Source organism: Callithrix jacchus, chromosome 14, assembly GCF_049354715.1.
Source record: "Callithrix jacchus isolate 240 chromosome 14, calJac240_pri, whole genome shotgun sequence".
In the NCBI taxonomy this organism is placed as follows: domain Eukaryota; kingdom Metazoa; phylum Chordata; class Mammalia; order Primates; family Cebidae; genus Callithrix; species Callithrix jacchus.
In genome coordinates, this window is record NC_133515.1 from 87,846,975 (window position 1) to 87,866,995 (window position 20,021).

The window sequence follows — 20,021 nt, forward strand, 5'->3', positions numbered from 1 at the left end:
AGAAATGGGTGTTGGCTTGGGCCTTTGTTACAAGCAAGTTTTTCTTTTTTCAAGGCTAGTCAAGTGAAACAGTACTAGTGGAGAAGGAGCAAAGAAATCTGTAACTGGTTGTGATCAATTAGTTGTAAACACCACGGACCAGCCACAAGCAGATTTTTAAAGGCAAGAAAGGGAACAAGGAGCGGGCTGATACAAAGTTGTTCATGGGGAATTCTCACTAGTTCACAGAAATAACATTGATTAATGATTGGCTACACATTGTTGAGCTACAGAGTGTGGGTTATAGAAGAGCAGAAGTGGCAGGAAATGGAAGAACAAATCTTAGAGGAGTCAATTTGGGACGATTTTAAGCTTTCTAAAAAGCCAATTAAGTTTTACATTTTTATCAGCAAAATAATCATCTGAGGTCAGGAGTTCGAGACCAGTCTGACCAAGATGGAGAAACCCTGTCTCTACTGAAAATACAAGATTAGCCAGGGGTGGTGACCTGTAATCCCAGCTATCTGGGAGGCTGAGGCAGGAGAATTGCTTGAACCTGGGAGGTGGGGGTTGCAGTGAGCCAAGATCGTGCCATTGTACTCCAGCCTGGGAAACCGAGCAAAACTCCATCTCAAAAAAAAAAAAAAAAAAAAATCTCAGAAACCGGATCCAAAAGAGATAAAGCAAAAAGCCCCCAGCCCCAAATATAGCCTGAGTATTGGCTTGTAAACAGAAAAAAAACAAAGTCTGTGAAATATGTTAAAGAGGTTTATTCTGAGCTGATGTAAGTGACCATGGCCAGGGAAATAGTCTCACGAGGTCCTGAGAAAGTGCGACTGAGGAGTAGGTTACACTTGGTTTTATACATTTAGAGAGACAGGAGTTACAAGCAAAGACATAAATCAACACACGAAAGGCATACATTGGTTTGGCCTGAAAAGTTGGGACATCTTGAAGTGGGAGCTTGCAAGTCATAGGTGGGTTTTGGAAATTATTTATTTGGTCTGGGTGCAGTGGTTCATGCCTGTAATCCCAGCACTTTGGGAGGCTGAGGTGGGCAGATCACTTGAGGTTGGGAGTTCAAGACCAGCCTGACCAACATGGAGAAACCCCATATCTATTTAAAAAAAAAAATTATTTAATCGATGGTTAAGAGAGTTAGGCAATTGCTTAAAGACTTGAAGTCAGTAGAAAAGAATGCTTAAGCCAGCCAGTGAATCTACCTACCTCATTGTGTTTGTGCAGACATACTTTAAAAACTGGCAATAGCAAAGCCATGTTACAAGCCTAAGGACATGGAAGCCATTAAGGTCCCTGAAAATGGCTATAAAAACAACAACAACAATAGAAGAATGCTTGAGTTAAGAGGGTCAGGCTGGGCACAGTGGCTCACACCTGTAATCCCAGCACTTTTGGAGGCTGAGGTAGGTGGATCATTGAGGTCAGGAGTTCAAGACCAGCTTGGCCAACATGGTGAAACCATTTCTCTACTAAAACTACAAAAATCAGCCAGGTGTGGTGGTACATGCCTGTAATCCCAGCTACTTGGGAGGCTAAGGCACAAGCATCCCTTGATCCTGAAGGGCAGAGGTTGCAGTGAGCCGGGATCCTGCTGCTGCACTCCACCCTGGGCAACAAAGTAAGACTCTGTCTAAAAAAATAAATAAATAAATAAAAGCAACAACAACAAATAAAAAAGGAATCATGGGTGCCAAGGCACTTCTTATGCAGATGAAGCCTCACAGGTGGCAGCCCTCAGAAAGAATAGATGGTAAATGTCTCTTTTCAGATTTTTAAAAGTCCCGTTTCAGTTAATCTCTCCCAGTTCTGACATGTGTAGTGTATCATATTGTTTGCTGAGAAAACGTACCTAATCTATCACTAGGCAAAGAAAACCTAGTCAGCCCCCCAAAAGCAGAAAACTGCTCAAAGCATTATAAAACAGGAAACAATATGTATATGTCTCACACCAGATGAATTAGTTCTTTCGACACAAGATATGTAACTCTGCCTCCATTGTTTCCCCGTAAAGAATGCTTTCTATTTTATCTTTAACCTATAGTGAACATACAATAGCTGCCTGGTTAGTTTATCTTTAACCTATGAAAGAACACAGAGCATCTACTTGTTAAACTTGCACTGGGCTGTAAAGAATAAATTCATGGGTCAGAGTCTGCTCTGGGCTTTCAGCTGGAAAGGCTGTCAGCCCCCTGATCTCTCATCTTTACACTCTATCTCATGGTCTGTTTCTTAATTCCTTCAGTGCCACCTGGGTTGGGGTCTCAATGGCCGAGCTGGTCTCTGCACCTAGATCTTGGAAAGGCCTAGAAAGGGAAGGCCTGGCTGCATTAATGGAGATTCTTTACAGATACAAGCTTCCCCCACAAAAGACAGCTTTGCAGGGCCATTTCAAAATATGCCAAACAAATATATTTTGGAGTAAAATATTTCTATTTCCTTCAGGGTCTGTTATCTGCCATGTGGCACTAAGCCAGAGTCAGGTTGGAAAGTAAGCCATAGTATATTGGGTTAATTTTAAAAGCCCAGTTAATGAGATTTTATTTGTTGGCTGTGATTTAACCCTTGCCTTGCATGGCCTCTAGCAGTTTCCTGCCTTAGCCTCCCAAATAGCTGGGACTACAGGCGCGCGCCACCATGCCCAGCTAATTTTTTTTATTTTTAGTAGCGAAGGGGTTTCACCATGTTGACCAGGATGGTCTCAATCTCTTGACTTCGTGATCTGCCCGCCTCGGCCTCCCAAAGTGCTGGGATTACAGGCGTGAGCCACCATGCCCGGCCTAGCCTCTAGCAGTTTCTAATGGCCTCTAGCAGTTTCTAATCATCCACTGAGTCTTTAATTAAAATATCACATTTTTAATTTCTGGAAATTCTATTTTTCCTCCAATTTGGCCTGGTTATTAGATTCTTGTTCAAAATTTGATATCTTATTGCCACAAAAACTCTTTTTATTTTTATTTTTTTACTTTTTTTACTTTTGTTTACTACCTGGGAGAAAACTCTCTTTTGCCTGCTTATTATTTCTATTTTAACCACACTGCTGGTCAGTTGTGCCTAAATACCAAAAGGGAGGAGGGTATAACAAGGCATGTCTGACCTCACTTCCCACTGTAAACCAAAAATAAAAGTCTAAACCCCCAGCCGTCTGAATGGACTCCACCTGTCTGTAAAGGGAATTCCAAAGTTAACCTGAAACCCTAGTTCAGGCCATGATGGGAAGGGGATTCAGACATGCCTCAAGATGCCCTCCTCCCTTTTGGATTTACTGATAGAACATAGTCAAGAAACATTTACAATCTACTCACTCTGAAGCCTGAGACCTGGAGGCTTCACCCGTATCATAAAGCCCTGGTCTCTATAAACCCTTATTCCAACCTGGACATTCCTAAGCCTTTAGACAGTAACTTAACTCTTTTAACCAATTGCCAATCAGAAAACATTTACATCTACCTATGACCTGGAAACCGCCCACCAGCTTCTAGTTGCCCTGCCTTTCTGGACCAAACTGTTGGGAGCCAACAGTTTCTCTTCAAAGGGTTTTACTCCCCTTGTCCTTTGTTCTAGTCTTTTTTTTTTTTTTTCCGACAGAGTCTCTCTTACCAGGCTGGAGTGCAGTGGCACGATCTCGGCTCACTGCAACCTCCGCCTCCCAGGTTCAAGCTATTCTCCTGACTCAGCCTCCCGAGTAGCTGGGACTACAAGTGCATGCCACCATGCCCTGCTAATTCTTTGTAACTTTAGTAGAGATGGGGTTTCACTATGTTAGCCAGGATGGTCTTGATCTCCTGACCTTGTGATCTGCCCACCTTGGCCTCCCAAAGTGCTGGGATTATAGGGATGAGCCATCATGCCCAGCCCTTTTTTCTATTCTATAAGTAATTTTTCCTGCCTCTAACATGCCCAGGCATGCTGCTTGTAAGTGACCCACTCTGCCTTACTGTAAGTTGTTAGGTACAAAGAGTAAACTTTCCATTCTTTGCCCTATTCTGCACGTTACCCTCCCCTTATTTAGGAAACCTGTAGCCAACATCCCTCCCTTATTTAGGAAAAATGTTAACTCTAGCCAATTGGGATCAGTTTAGATTGTGCAGTCCAACCCCAGCTCACAGGGGAGGACACAGAAACCAGGACTGCATTAGGAAAATAAAAACCCCTGCTTTCCTTTGTTCAGGGTGCCCTTGCCACTGCTGTGTATGCAAGAAGCACCCTTCTGCAGAAGTAAATTTGCCTTGCTGAGAAACATTTCCTTTTTGAATGTCAGTTCTTTTGTTCAATCCCAGATATTAAGATTTATGAACCAGTGTACATCTTACATGATGCCTTATGTCTCCCTGAAAGGCATAAAGCCAAGTGTTTGTTGTTGTTGTTGTTATTTAAATATTTTAAGCACTGTGGTTTGTACCAAGTTTTTTTTTTTTTTTTTTTGAGATGGCGTTTCACTGTTGTTAGCCAGACTGGAATGCAATGGAACTATCTGGGCTCACCACAACCTCCGCCTCCTGGGTTCAAGCAATTCTCCTGGCTCAGCCTCCCGAGTAGCTGGGATTACAGGCACGTACCACCATGCCCAGCTAATTTTTGTATTTTTAGTAGAGATGGGGTTTCACCTTGTTGACCAGGATGGTCTCAATCTCTTGACCTCATGATCCACCCACCTCGGCCTCCCAAAGTGCTGGGATTATAGGCGTGAAACACTGCGCCCGGCCCCAAGTTTTTTTGTTATTTTGTTTTTGTTTTTTAACAGAGCTTTACTTCAACTTCTGGTTTACCTTACTACACTTCTTCCCAGAGCATGTAAGAGCTTGATAGTTTTATATTATTCTCCTGTTGTGAGTGCATCAATTATGGCTGCTTCCCTCACCCAGCCCTATTCAAAAGCTTTACAAAGAGTGCACCTGTTCCTAAGGCAGGGCACAGTGGCTCACACCTATAATCCCAGCACTTGGGAAACTGAGGCGGGTGGATCACCTGAGATCAGGAGTTTCAGACCAGCCTGGTCAACATGGTGAAACCTAGGCTCTACTAAAAATAAAAAATTAGCTGGGTGTGGTGGTGCACACCTGTAATCCCAGCTACTTGGGGGGCTGAGGCAAGAGAATTCTTGAACTCGGGAGGCAGAGGTTGCAGTGAGCCAAGATTGCACCATTCCAGTCCAGTCTGGGCATCAAGAGAGAAACTCTGTCTCAAAAAATTTTAAGAGTGTACCTATTCCTTCTCAAGGACCCCAGAGCTTCAGCGCCCAGCCAGCCATCATGCAGTTAGCTGATATGTGACATAGAATCTGTGATATGGTTTGGCTGTGTCCCCACCCAAATATCCTCAATTGTAGTTCCCATAATCCCATGTGTCATGAGAGGGGGACCCGGTGGGAGGTAATTTAATCATGAGAGCAGTTACCCTCATGATAGTGAGTGTGTTCTCATGAGATCTGATGATTTTTTTTTTTTTTTTTTTTTTTTTAGAGATGGGGTTTCTCCATGTTGGTCAGGCTGGTCTCCAACTCCCGACCTCAGGTGATCCACCTGCCTTGGTCTCCCAAAGTGCTGGGATTACAGGCATGAGCCACCATGCCCAGCTGAGATCTGATGGTTTTATAAGGGCTTTTTCTGCTTTTGCTCTGCACGTCTCCTTGCTGCCACTATGTGAAGAAGGACGTGTTTGCTTCCCCTTCTGCCATGATTGTAAGTTTCCCAAGGCCTTTCCAGCCTTGTGGAACAGTGAGACAATTAAAGCTCTTTCCTTATTAAATTACCCAGTCTTGAGTACATCTTTATTAGCAGCATGAGAACAGAGTAAGACAATCCATTTTCATCCAACTGGGCCTGGACCCAGAACTGCTGAGCCGCTAAAGCATGATACAAATGCCAAGTGATTTAGGATGAACCAATTTACTCAACTTGTTTTTCTGCTTCCACCATCATCAACGTGGAGGATTGTTTCTATTTGATTACTGGATCATACTTTTTGGTAACTTTTCCAAGGTTAAAAAAAAGCAATCGTCTTTGGCCCTACGTAACTTCTGGCGTATTTAATGGCAAAGGCCCTTAGTTCCTCTTCTCTCCCCAGTGTCTCACCTGCGCTCAGCTCCTACCTCTTTTAAGTATCTCCTGGGGTTACTCAGAACCCTGGAGTGGGCCCTTGTCCTCTGTTTTGCTGCTCAGCAGCTGACCCTCTTGCTGTGTAGGGGATCAAGCTTTCTCTCCCAAAGCAAAGTTTGGGAGGTAGAATCCAGGAGAGGGAAGGCATACTGCATTCCCAAAGCAGCCTGGAGCACAGAGGTCGGGGAAGTAGAGTAAGTAGGAAACTCCAAGTCTACCAAGAGGCCACAGATACCCCAGGGCTAACCATCCACAAAGCTGGGAAGGTGGCAGTTCTTTTGGAGGCCACTTCCTAGCTGGGGCCTGTGGGGCTACAGCTGACAGGCAGCCCTGTGGAGGTTGGAGGACCTGGAATCTGCTCATTGGTGAGGGTGTGGGGGAGAGCATGGGAGAGGGTGGGGGTGAGGGTGTGGGATTGCAGTGCAGATGAGAACTGAGGGTCTATGGGAGAGCCCTCGGGACTCTAGACTCTACCATCTAGGGAGAAAGGCTCCTGCCCTCTGAGCTCTTCGGTGTGCATGGCTGTCAGGCTTTTCTGCTGGGATGTAGGAGGATGGTGGGGGCTGGGGCCTCTGCAGCCCAAGGGAGGACACAGGTCCGCTGCTGTGGATGGTTCCACACAGAGACTCAGAAGCACCTCTGCCTTCAGGAGGAATGTGGGGCCGGTCCCTGAACCCTGCGACCATTTACCCAGTATGGCTGAAGCTCCTGGCCCTCCTGCCCTTGTCCTGTCAGAAGCGGCTCCACTCTGGGAGCCACAGCCAGGTAGTACCTGCTGTCCAAGTGACCCCTCCCTGCCCTTCTCTGCAGATGCTGACCCTGCAGGTTCCCTTCCACCCCTTTTCTCTCCCCCTTCCTTCGGTGCCCCTCTCTCTCAGGATCAGCTAAGCCTGGACTGTCCCACATGGCTGTCTCAGCTTCTACCCATAGGTGATACACTGGCTTCCAGGGCAGAAGGATCTCAGGGCTCAGAGGAGCTCAGCCCAGAGCTGGGCGGTCAGCTGCCCTCCCCAGCCCTCCCTGAGCTCCCCACTGTGCTGTGCTCTCCCTCATCTTTCCCCTGCTCTCCCTCCCCCACCCAGCCTTGCTGGGCTCCCTTCTAGCAGGGACCTTTTCTGTCATGAATTCCCATCACCACCTATCATAATTCATCTTCACCAGCTCCACTCTCTTTGCTCTGTGTTTGCAGGACCACTTCCTGGACACCACCTGTGTCCCAAGAAGCTGAAGAATAATGTGCTGGGGGACAGCAGAGATAAGGAGGCCATGGCCCTGGACGGCACTGTCCATCGGGGGAGCAGCCTCACCTGCAACCTCCAGGAGACCTCCCTGTGATGTTGACTCAGGACCCCACCTCTGTCCTCACTGTGCCAGGCACTCCCCCCAGTCCTCTGACTCTGGGCAGGTAAAGCTGCCTCAGTACTTTGTGAACAGACAGGCAGGCCAGGGGCTTTCCTCCACCATCAGTGAGCTATTCTAGAGTTGATGTTCTTATAATTTTTGTTCTCAGGACCTCCTTACATTCTTAAAAAAAAAAAAGTAGGACCTCGAAGAGCTTTTGCTTATGTGGGTTATATCTATCCATAGCCATTATGTTATAAATTACAATAGAGAATTTTAAAAAATATTTATTTTAAAATAACACTAATTAATTAACCCATTTTATGTGAACACATATAACATTTTGATGCAATTTTTTTTAAAATTTTATTTTAAAGATGGGATTTCACCATGATGGCCGGGCTGGTCTTGAACTCCTGACCTCGGGTGATCCACCCACCTCGGCCTCCCAGAGTGCTGAGATTATAGGCGTGAGCCACTGTGCCCAGCCGCAATATTATTTTCTATATAAGAAGAAAATATTTAGTGCACTGGCAGTGCTTTACATTTTTTGCAAATATCTTTAATGTCTGTTGTAATTGACGACTGGAGTCTCTTATCTGCTTCTTCATTCCATTTGTTGCAATATCACGTCATGTGGCTTCTGGAAAATTCCACCACACCCTTGAGAGGGTAAGAGTAATAAACACAAATAGCTTCTTTTTTGTTTGTTTGAGACGGGGTCTCACTCCCGTTGCCGAGGCTGAAGTGCAGTGGTGAGAAGTGGTAAGAACACGGTTCACTACAGCCTCGACCTCCCAGGCTCAGATGACGCTCCCATCTCAGCTTCTCCAGTAGGTGAGACTACATGTGTATACCACCAAGCCCAGCTAACTTTGGGGGGGCTTTTAAAAAAATGTTTTAATTCGGCTGAGCGCGGTGGCTCACGCTTATAATCCCAGCACTTTGGGAGGCCTAGGCAGGTGGATCACGAGGTCAAGAGATCCAGACCATCCTGGTCAACAAGATGAAACCCCATCTCTAGTAAAAATACAAAAATTAGGTGGGCATGGTGGTGCACGCCTGTAGTCCCAGCTACTCAGGAGGCTAAGGCAGAATTGTTTGAACCCAGGAGGCAGAGGTTGTGGTGAGCCGAGATCATGCCATTGCACTCCAGTCTGGGTAACAAGAGCAAAACTCCATCTCAAAAAAAAAAGAAAGTTTTAATTTTTTTTTTATATGAAGTTTTGCTGTTGCTGCCCAGGCTAGAGTGCAATGGTGCAATCTTGGCTCACTGCAATCTCCACCTCCAGGGTTCAAGTGATTCTCCTGCCTCGGCATCCTGAGTAGCTGGGATTACAGGCATGTGCCACCATGCCCAGCTAATTTTGTATTTTTAGTAGACTTGGGGCTTCTCGATGTTGGTCAGACTGGTCTCAAGTTCCTGACTTCAGATGATCCGCCCCCCTCAGCCTCCCAAAGTGCTGGGATTACAGGCATGAGCCACTATGTCAGGCCTGTTTTTTTGAGATAGAGTCTCACTCTGTCGGCCAGGCTGGAATGCAGTAGCACCATCTTGGCTCACTGCAAACTCCGCCTCCTGGGTTCAAGCGATTCTCATCCCCAGCTGGGATTACAGGCCAACTAGCTGGAATTACAGGCGTGTGCCACCACATCTGGCTAATTTTTGTATTTTTAGTTTTGCCGTATTGTCCAGGCTGGTTTGAACTCCTGGGCTCAAGAGATCCACTTGCCTCTGCCATCCAAAGTGCTGGATTACAGGTGTGAGCCACCACCTGTGGCCTAAAAATACAAAACTATCAAAATAGTTTTGGTCACTTAGACCACCTTAAGGGCCTCAGAAACCCCCAGGGTTCCTAGACCATACTTTGAATACCTCCTATCTGGAGCAGGAGTTAGCAAACTTCTGTTAAGGGCTAGAGAGTAAATATTTTAGGTTTTTCCATCTCTAGCTCAGCTATTTGACTCTGCAATGCTATCAGGAAGGCAGTCATAAATAATACTTACATGCGAGTGTGGATGTGTTCCAGTAAAACTTTATTTACAAAAATACATGGGGTGCTGGGTTTGGCCCACTGGCTATAGTTTGCCTATCTTGATCTAGAATAGAATAAGCTGTCAGGGGCCTTGGGTTTAGGGCTCATGCCAAGGGAGAGGACAGTGTCATCTGACTCACCCTAGCCAGGCTCCTCCCAAAGGAAGAGAGAAGAAGTCTCAGAGAAGACTACATCTTCTACTTCTCTAGTTCCCAAATTGGTAAAATCCAGTGTCCACTGTCAGACTTAGAAATCACGGGGCCAGCTCTGCTTCTCTCACAGCCCGCCCCCTCCTTTTTTTTTTTTTAGATAGAGTTTTACTCTTGTTGCCCAGGCTGGAGTGCAGTGGCACGATCCCAGCTCACCACAACTTCTACCTCCCACATTCAAGAGATTCTCCTGCCTCAGCCTCCCAAGTAGCTGGGATTACAGGCATGCACTACCATGGCCAGCTGATTTTGTATTTTTAGTACAGATAGGATTTCACCACGTTGGCCAGGCTGGTCTCGAACTCCTGATCAGCTGATCCGCCCACCTCAACCTCCCAAAGTACTGGGATTACAGGCATGAGCCACTGCACCCAGCCCCACAGCCCTAGCTAAGCCTCCACACTGCCATTCTGTTCCTCAGAAAGCACATGCTCTGTGGAGGGAGCCAGCAGGGAAGTCTTGCTCTCCACCTCTACCTCCATCCCAATCCCAAGTCCTGGGGATGGGGCAGGTCCCCTGTGGAGCAGCTGAGCCTCCAGCTCCTGAGCCAGGCCACCCTAGTATCATTTGTCATCCATGCTCAAATGTTTTAATCCACCTTTCTTTCTCTTTTTTTTCCTTCCTTCCTTTCCCTCCCTCTCTCTCCTTCCTTCCTTCCTTTCCCTCCCTCTCTCCTTCCTTCCTTTTTTCTTCTTTCCTTCTTTTCTTTCCTTCCTTCCTTCCTTCTTTTTCTTTCTTTCCTTATTTTCTTTCTTTCTTTCTTTCTTTCTTTCTTTCTTTCTTTCTTTCTTTCTTTCTTTCTTTCTTTCTTTCTTCTTTCTTTTCTTTTCTTTTCTTTTCTTTCTCACTGTGTTGCCCAGGCTGGTATACAGTGGCACAATCACAGCTCACTGTAGTCTCAACCTCCTCGGCTCAAGTGATCCCCCCACCTCAGCTTCCTGAGTATTTCAGACTACAGGGGAGTGCTATTATACCTGGCTAATCTTACCTTTCTTTCTTTCTTTCTTTCTTTTTCTTTCTTTTCTTTCTTTTTTCTTTCTTTCCTTCTGTCTGTCTGTCTTGTCTTTCTGTCTTTCTTTCCTTCTGTCTGTCTTGTCTTTCTTTCTTTTTTTTTTTTGACAAGATCTTACTATTGTGCCCAGGCTGGTCTCAAGCTCCTGGGCTCGAGAGATCTGCTTGGCCTTCCAAAATGCTGAAATGACAGACTTGAGCATCTAGCTTCCTGTTCTCTCTTAGAGCTTCTTTCCCACATACCTTGTTCCTAGAGAATAAAAGCTGTTGTTGGAACCAAATGTCAGTAGCCTACAACTGCTCCTGTCTGCCCCATGCTCCCCAACTGTGCTGGCAGTGAAGGCCTCCCAGTGAGCATGTGTTTTTCTTTCTTTTTTTTTCCTGAAATGGAGTCTTGCTCTATTGCCCAGGCTGGAGTGCAGTGGTGCCATCTCGGCTCACCGCAACCTCCATCTCCTGAGTTCAAGCAATTCTCCTACCTCAGCCTCCCAAGTAGCTAGGATTACAGGTGCCTACCACCATGTCTGGATAATTTTTGTATTTTTAGTAGGCACAGGGTTTCACCATGTTTGCCAGGCTGGTCTTGAACTCCTGACCTCAGATGATCTGCCACCTCAGACTCCCAAAGTGCTGGGATTACAGGTGTGAGCCACAGTACCTGGCCATGATTTTTTTGTTGTTTGTTTTGTTTTTTCCTCACTGCAGAGACAAAGGGGTCTACTCCTGGTTCTGGTGCATTCATGTATCCAAGTTCTGACATGTCTCAAGGGCATCACTGTGCTTGCTAGGGAGGGAGGGCCCAGTCCCTCCGCTGGTTATTCCTATGCATCCCCTGGGGCTTCCCTTGGCTCACCCTGCCCGGACAGGCCCCTTTGCTTGTTGGCCTGAGAGAGCTTGGTCTCTGAACCTGGAGGAGATGGCCTTCGGACTGTCCTGGGCAGGAAGGAGAACAGCTTTGTCTGAGAAACTTGCAGTGATGGGCCCTGCCTCCTGCAGCCCTCCACCTCCATCCTCCTTCCTGTGTCCTCCCTGTCTTCACCAGGGCCATGTGGTCACCCCTGAAGGCTCTGATGTCACTAGGCAAAGGCCTGAGTCTGAGCAGGGCAGGGTGGGGCAAGCTGCAAACCAAAGCCTACCCTGTTGTCAGGAGCTCCATGCTGTCCGGTGACCCCGACACACACCTTAAGCCAATTTCCCTTCATCCCTAGAAAAACAGTGTGTGCCACCAAATGCAGAGGAAATGTATCTGCTTCCCTTCCCACTACACCCGTGAACTCAACCAGGAAGATACTGCTGTTTGGCTTTAAAAATAGTATATTCTAGCTGGACTTTTATGGTCTTGTGAAGAACACTATGCTCATGCCCTCCCACACCTGGCCTCTGCCCCTGCCTGGACCCGTCCAGCTGCCCACATCAGCTCTGCACAAGAGCCTCAGGGTCCCTCTGCAGAGGCTTGGTTCCAGGCAGATTTACGAGTTCAGCCTTGGCTGAGGCCTTCTCCCCATGGCTCCCGGCCACATTCCAGCTGTTCTCCCACATCCTATGCAGCTCGGGGCTGGGACATTCTGTGTCTCTTTTTCTACCTCTACCCCAATTGGTTCAGTAGCACCCCCAGCCCTATTTCAGCGCTGCCTGGCCAGCCCTATGGAGGTACAGGGTCCTGCTGTGTTAGAACCCAGACCCCAACCATTCCCAGACTGCCCAGAGCTCGCTACATTCATGATGACAACAATGGCATGTGTCTAAGGACAACCTTGTTGGAACTCTAGTTGGCCATGCTCGTCCCCTTCCACTCTGAGGGGCTGAAATTTAACAGAAAGGTAATTGGTCCCTGTCTGGACTTTAGGTGCCAGGTTTGAAGCTACATCTGATCTGGAGTTATTTTCAGTGTGTGTAGATTCTATTAGTCCTCAAATTCTTTCTTCCTTTCTTTTTTTTTGTTTTGAGACAGAGTCTCACTCTGTCGCCAGGTGCCAGGCTGGAGTGCAGTGGCTCGATCTTGGCTCACTACAACCTCCGCCTCCTGGGTTCAAGAAATTCTCCTGCCTCAGCCTCCCAAGTAGCTGGGTCTACAGGCATATGCCATCATGCCCAGCTAATTTTTGTATTTTAGTAGAGATGGGTTTTCACCATGTTGGCCGAGATGGTCTCAATCTCTTGACCTCATGATCCGCCCGCCTCGGCCTCCCAGAGTGTTGGGATTACAGGCATGAGCCACCACACCAGGCCTCAAATTATTTCTTTAGGGCCAGAGATGAGTTTCACTGAAGCTGAATCACATTTCTTGCACCGCAGGGCAGCATTTAGAGAAAGCCTGAACAAGGACAATCTCCATGGGAGGAGCTGGCCCTAGGGAGCTAATTTGTAGATAATCTGTAGACATAGCTCCAGAGCCAGGGAAGCCTCGAGCACAAATTCTACAAGGAGCCAGTTGAGTTGAAGGCAGGCCTATTTTGTTTTTGCTTGAGGTCAGGTTCCTAACATAATGGAAAGAGAAGACTGTAATGATTACCCCATGGAACATACACCTGTTCTTCTTGTAAGAGTCTTCAAGGATGTAATTAAGTCTCAATATCCTTCATATGCAAGGCCAGAAATTGCTGCTTGGTTCAATCAAGGTAGAATTGCTGCAGGATAAGATCTCAAACTAGAAAGCTGGGACAATCTAAGTTTCTCTGGAAACTAGAATTTAAACAATTTAAGATTTATGGCTTAACCTGTAGATAAAACTCAAGTCAAGAGTGGCGCTGGGTGTGGTGGCTTACACCTGTAATCCCAGCACTTTAGGAGGCTGGGGTGGGAGGATCATTTGAGGCCAGGGCTTCAAGGCCAGCCTGGGTAACATATCAAGACCCCATCTCTACGAAAAAAAAAAAAAAAGAGGAAGAAGAACAAGAGGAAAAGAAAAGAGTGGAAGAGTGCAGCAGGAGCCAAGAGAGAGAAAATGTAATGGTGAGGGGCAGCTGCTGGAGAGGTCCATACTACAGAGGCAGGAATCCTGAATTTCTCACTACCTCTCTAACATCCGGTAAGCACCTCGTGATGCAGTTAGAAAGCACATTCCCGGCTGGGTGCTGTGGCTCATGCCTATAATCCCAGCACTTTGGGAGGCTGAGGCGGGTAGATCCTGAGGTCAAGAGATAAAGACCATCCTGGCCGACATGGTGAAACCCTGCCTCTAAAAAAAAAAGAAAGTACCCTTCTTCAGTTTCCCCTCTGGCTGTGTGACCCAGCCCAGATCTGTTTACACTTGCAGCTACCAAAAGCCTATCCAGCCACCTGGCTTTCCCATCAGCACCTGGGGCTGGTACAATCCCAGGCCCCTCCCTCTGCACCTGCCTTTTCGCTATCTGCAGAGGGTTTGCAGAAACCTTAGAGGAGGAAAGCTAGGATGGTTCCCTAACTCGACTTTGAGTCCAATTATACCTCTTTCTCTCCCACTTCCCAGTAGCTGTCACAGAAGAGCCATGGGGAAGTCCCCTCCTGGGGACCAAGGAGGAAGCTCTCCATCCTCTGTCCTCTGGGTACTGTCACAGAAGTGCCACTGCTTCTCTTGATCTGCATGCTGCACCTTGGGAGCTGAGTCTGAATCAAATTTGATGGCCGAGAATTAGAGTGAAGACAGGTGGGGGCTGGCAGAAAATCCAGATCCCTAAGCATGAGTGAGTCACAGTTTAGGAGAAAAGGGTGAGTGTGATAATTATTTGTCAACAAGAGCTGGTGAGAGTGCTGTGGTGGGAAGGAGAGCACCTGCCTCTCCAGCGACTTGGGACCCCACCTCTGCATCTCTTGTTCTTTGGGTAGGGGTGCTGGCTGTGGTGGAGTCAAGATCAGAGTACCCCAGGCCTCCAGCATAGAGACGAGATCGCATCGGCCACTTCTGCAAGACACAGATTAGGAAGTGAGAAATGCTGCTATTGCAGCCCTTCTTGGTCCAGGATCCTTGACACCCAAAACCCAGCCTTCTCCAGCATCCCTCCCTGACACTGTCCCCAGCCATCACTGCTCTGATCAGGGCCATCATCATGTACAGCCCCACACATTCTCCTGATCACCCAGAGCCTGGATGAGAGACACAGGAGGAGCCATCTGAGGAGGGAGAGGGCCCTAAGAAGAGCAGCTCTCTGTTGGGAGGGAGGTGGACAGATCAGGTGGTCTAGGCAGAGCTGGCAACAGCCAGAGGCTGGGCAATGGGCAGAGCAGCAGAGCCAGGGAAAAGTCCAAGCTGGGTCCTCCAAAGATTGTCCATCCTTCCAGCAGGAGCCTGAGTAGTCTCAAAAGACACCAGGTTGACTGCCCTGAAGTCTGCCCTCCTCGCCACAACTCTTCCACCTGGGGGCTCAGGGAGCTACGTCCTGGCCAAATGCCCCACCTTGTGGATGTGCTGGAGTGCTGGACCTAACCGGGCCTTCATTCTTCAGCATAGCTGTTGATCACCTACTACAAGCAAGGGCCTTGCGTTGGTCACCATTTTACAGTTAAGGAAACTACTATACCACTCCAGAAGCCTGAACCACCATTGACATTTCACAGTTCCCCCACTTAGTCTCAAATTCACATATTTTAGCTATAGTTGCATTAAAGAAAAAAAAAAGTCAAGTTTCAAGACATTTCTGAACTATGACATGTAGGGGTAAGAGATGGTGAAAAGTATCATAAAAATAAAATTGAGAGGTGAGAGGTCTGCTTGAGCTTAAAGTTTGAGACCAGCCTGTGGAGCAGTGAGACCCTGTCTCGACAAAAAAAAAAAAAAGTAGCCAGGCATGGTGGCACACACTTGTAGTCCCAGCTACTGGAGAAGCTGAAGGGGGAGGATTTCTTGAACCCAGGATTTCGAGGTTACAGTAAGCTATGATTGCACTACTGCACTCCAGCCTGGGCAACAAAGTGAGACCCTGTCTCAAAAATAAGTAAATAAATAAATAGGCCAGGCGTGGTGCCTCACACCTGTAATCCTAGCACTTTAGGAGGCAGAGGCGGGTAGATTACCTGAGGTCAGGAGTTCGAGACCAGCCTGGCCAACATGGTGAAACCTTGCCTCTACTAAAGATACAAAAATTAGCTGGGAGTAGTGGCAGGTGCCTGTGGTCCCAGCTACTTGGAAGGCCAAGGCATGAGCATGGCATGAACTCAGGGGGCCAAGGTTGCAGTGAGCCGAGATCGCGCGCCATTGCACTCCAGCCTGGGCAACAAGAATGAAACTCCATCTCCAAAACTAAATAAATAAATAATAAAATAAAAAAGTTGACACCGCTACAATGTTATCCTCAGAGGGCAAAGATGACCCTTCCTTTTTAACTCAGTGCACTCTTCAACCAGCTCCTTATGGCGCTGTCCCTGGTGTCTGCTCAATGGCTGTGAGCATGGGGTCTGAAGTCAGACGCCCCTGGGTTCAAACCAGGTTCAGCCTCATAACCGTCCTAAGTTTCAGTTTCCTCATCTGTAAAGTAATCCTCATTTGGTTTTTGCATGGATTAAAAGACAAAAATACACTAAAGTAAGTACTTAACCCAGCTCCTGGCCTATCTTTAGCACTCAGCTGTTAGTTGTTATTGTACTGATGATTAATGTTCATTAGACTTTCCATTTTATATGCTGGAAGAGAAGCAGGCTCATGTTAGCTTCTATTTTATGTGTAATAAAACTGAGGTTTAGGGAAGCTAGGTTGCAGCAAGGCAAGTGGTGCACGCCTTCCCAGTGCTGCTCCCTGCTAACCCCCTACTTGGCTGCTTCTAGAATGATGGTCTCTCAGACCATTGCTCTCCTAGAAGGCAGATCTTTCCTGCAACAGAAACCCAGAGAACACCGAGGCAGGCACAATGGGGTGAAGCTGCAAGGGGATCTAGAACTCTCCCTGGTAGAATTTCCTTTCCAGGAGCCCCAGACTTGGAAGCTGCTCCTTTTTTCCCCATGACTCTAAGAACCCCAGAGTCTTTCTCTCCTCTTAGAGGAGGTACATTCCTATAAAGCCATGTCCAGCCACCACCCCAGGGTCATTGCAGCCCCAAGGGCCAGTCTTGGCTCCTCTCCCTCTGAGACAGCAGGAGAAATTGGCCCTGATGTCAGTTCTGCCCAGGGCAGGGGGACCAAGTCCAATGTCCCTGTCTCAAAAATAAGTAATGCCAAGCCCTCTCTCCAAGGCCCTGGCCACGAAGATCTGCCCCTCAAGTCCCAGGTCTTGTGACCTACCTTGAGAGGGTGCAAGTAGCGGAGTCCACGCAGGAAGGGTGGCCAGGCGGGGCCAGGCAACTCGTGGCCGAGCGTGCGGGTGAGGTGGGCTATGTAGCTGGTGGCGAGCACCAGCACGTCCAACTTGGAGAGCTTGGTGTCGGGTGGCACAGCAGGCAGAGCAGCCTGCAAGGCCGAGAAGGCCTGGCGCAGTGTCCTGACCCGGCTCCGCTCCCGCGCGGCGTTCTCAGGACTGGCCTCACTCTGCACAGAGGGCTCCAGTGAGTGCGTCTGGCCTGGACTCCCATCTGCCCTGACTTCTGAGAGCATTCCAGTGCATGGTCTCCCACCAGAGTAGGAGGATGCCAGGCAGCAGGCACCAGAGGGCCTCAGCTTGCCTTTGCCATCCTCAGCCCTACCCCGTTTTACAGCTGAGGAAGTTGGGGGAAGGCCTGGCCTGGAGTCAGATGGCTGCAGCATGGCAGAGCTTGGCTCAGAACCCAGAGCACTGTGTTCTCTCTACTACTCCTCTCATGCCTCCTCACAGCCTTTGTCCTGTCCCATGCCCAATCTGAATCCTGCTCATCAGGGTGCGCTGGGGCCAGGGGGAGTTCAGGGCTACACCCTATTTGGGAGGGCTGACCCTTGACCTAGACAGGTCCTGAGATGACGAGGCTGCTGCGCGAAAGAGGAAAGACACAGAATCAGAGGTCAAAGCACACAGGCGGAAGTCCCAGTCCTGCCACTGGCTGCTGCTCAGTGACCTTGGGAAATCCACATCCCTCTTCTGGGCCTCAGTTTCCTCAAGAGAAGTGAGTTAGTCCAGCTCTCTGAGCTGCACTCTGGTTAAGGCCAGCTCTGATCTGTCCCATCCACCCCAAGCATGGTGCCTTGGAGTCTAAGGGGCCACCATCCCCTGTCTTGGGCAGGAATGGTCCTACTGAGTGGGGCTCTGCCATCGGAGGTGACGTCTCCCCACCCTCCAACCCCTCCTCCCCTGGATTCCTCTGCAGATCCAGGATTTCCTTACCCTGCCAAGAGCCAGGCTCCCAGACCGGGCCCCTCGAGGGCCAGGACCAGCTCTGCTCCACTTCTGGTTGCTCCAGCTTCTTTCTTCCCATGGGTCCTGCCTTGTCCTGCTGTGGCGGCTCCTCTTCCTGTCAGTGCCTGGTAGCAACCGTGCTTTGACCTGAGTCTGGCTATCCCCCACCCCTGGCATGGCTGGTGGCCCTCTGGCCTCCCTTTGTGACATGCCGGAGAGCAGAAACACAGTGCCTGAGGAGGCCCTGGGCTCAAGCTAGCTGGCTCAGGCTGGCCAGCCAGTCAGCAGTGTCTACATCCGAGGAAGCTGGCGCCAGCTCAGTCCTGCTTTGCTCCCTGCTCTGGGAAAACCGCCCACCAGGCACAGCCCCCGCAAAAAGCCTCCGCCCGCCTCCCAACCCGGCTGAGGAGTGGGGGTGCTGGATGCTGGGAGTGGCCAAGCCTTGGGAGGAGGCCCATGCTGAAGAAGGCAGGAGGATGGCGGGGAAAGGAGTTTCCTTCCGGCCATGCCTAACCTCGACAGTGGTTCCATGGTGACTTCAGCTTCGGAGTTCAAGTCCATGGAGAAGACTCGAACCTCCATCCTCTGCGCCAGAAGGCTGCCTGCATACATCCCTGCAAGGCCTTCTCTCCCCTTGCCAGTGAACATGACCTTCCAGCCACAGGGTTCTATTCGCCATGCCCCAAATAAGCCTCCCATTTCTACTCAGTGCATTTACATTTACCTTTCCATGCCCCAGAATACCTTCCTCCAGCTCCACCAGGAGGTACTGCCCATCCTGCAGGTCTTCACCTTTCATTGGTGAAGACTTCTTCAAATCCCGCGGGCCCAGTGCCCATGTGTCCCTGTGTGATTGGTACCACCACAGCCTGGCCAGTTTCCCAACAGTTCAATATTCATAGATTACTGTGTGCCAGGCACTATGCTAAGCATCTTATTTACTTCTCAGAGCAACCTTTTAAGAAAAAAAGAGACTCAATTTAGACACATGGGAACTGAGCTACCGGAAGGTGAAATAACTTGCCCAGTGTCAAGCATCTGGTAAGTGATGGGGTGGGATGGAAACCCAAGCCATCAGCTGGACTTGGAAGGCTACCCCTCACCCGATGCTAGCCTGCCTCCCATGGGGTACTTCTGCATCTGTCCCCATGCTAGACCTGAGGTCTCTGAAGGCAAGAACCATGGCGTTCCTAAGCTGCATCTCATCCTCCAAGAGCTAGTTAGGAGAAGGCGGGCTGAAGGGATAGCAAACCTGCCACAGCAGCCCCTGCTGTCCTCGAGAGACCTCTGCCTGTGGCGGATCCAGCCTGCATGTCCCTTGTTCCCCATTCTTGAACTCCAGGGGAGACCACATAAGTAAAGAGGAAGGAAAAAGGTGGATGTACAGTGAGAAAGATACACAGCCCACCACAGAGAAAGGGAAGAAGAAAGATGAGTAGAAACAACCTGTGCATCCATCCTTAGGGAAGTCATTCAATAAATTTTGGTATCTTCGTACTATGAAATAATGTGCAGTAATAAAAAGAATGACAGACCTTTGTTTAATGACATGAGGGCCAGCCTTGGGCCAGGCTGAGGCAGGAGGATTGCTCCTGGCCTCAAACAATCCTCCTGCCTCAGCCTCCAAAAGTGCTGGGACTGTAGGTGTGAGCCCTCACATCCAGGCTTATATTATTTTATTAGTATGTGTGATGGTTGTAATACATGTACACAAATTCTTTGACACTCCTGTCTTCAAAAGGTGAAGAAGCCTAATCCCCCTCCCTTGAGTGTGGACCAGACCTAGTGACTTGCTTCACATTCAGAATGTGGCAGAAACATCAGTGTAACATCTGAAACAAGGTTATAAAAACAGTGCAGCAGGCTGGGTGAGGTGGCTAACACCTGCAGTCTCAGAACTTTGGGAAGTCGAGGCGGGAGGATCATGAGGTCAGGAGTTCAAGACCAGCCTGGCCAACATGGTGAAATCCTGTCTCTAATAAAAATACAAAAATTAGCTGATTGTGGTGGTGCACACCTGTAGTCCCAGCTACTCAGGAGGCTGAGGCAGGAGAATCGTTTGAACCCAGGAGGTGGAAGTTGCAGTAAGCCAAGATGGCACCATTGCATGCCAGCCTCG

At 48.6% G+C, this 20,021-nt stretch overlaps 1 protein-coding gene and 1 non-coding gene across 2 annotated transcripts; one reads left to right on the forward strand and one right to left on the reverse strand.

The window, feature by feature from the left end:
* Nucleotides 1-1,182: 1,182 nt before the first annotated feature.
* Nucleotides 1,183-1,311, forward strand: LOC118147610 (small nucleolar RNA SNORA33). Its single transcript, XR_004734052.1, has one exon. It is a non-coding gene; the product is annotated as a small nucleolar RNA SNORA33 (small nucleolar RNA).
* A 9,405-nt stretch (nt 1,312-10,716) lies between these two features.
* Nucleotides 10,717-18,221, reverse strand: TCF23 (transcription factor 23). The gene is made up of 3 exons (XM_035273567.3): nt 17,891-18,221; nt 16,882-17,124; nt 10,717-14,572 (listed from the first exon to the last, which is right to left on the reverse strand). Exons 1-3 carry the CDS (start codon nt 18,110-18,112, stop codon nt 14,393-14,395), a joined length of 645 nt encoding a protein of 214 aa, XP_035129458.1. The 5' UTR covers nt 18,113-18,221; the 3' UTR covers nt 10,717-14,392.
* Between the last annotated feature and the right edge of the window lie 1,800 nt (nt 18,222-20,021).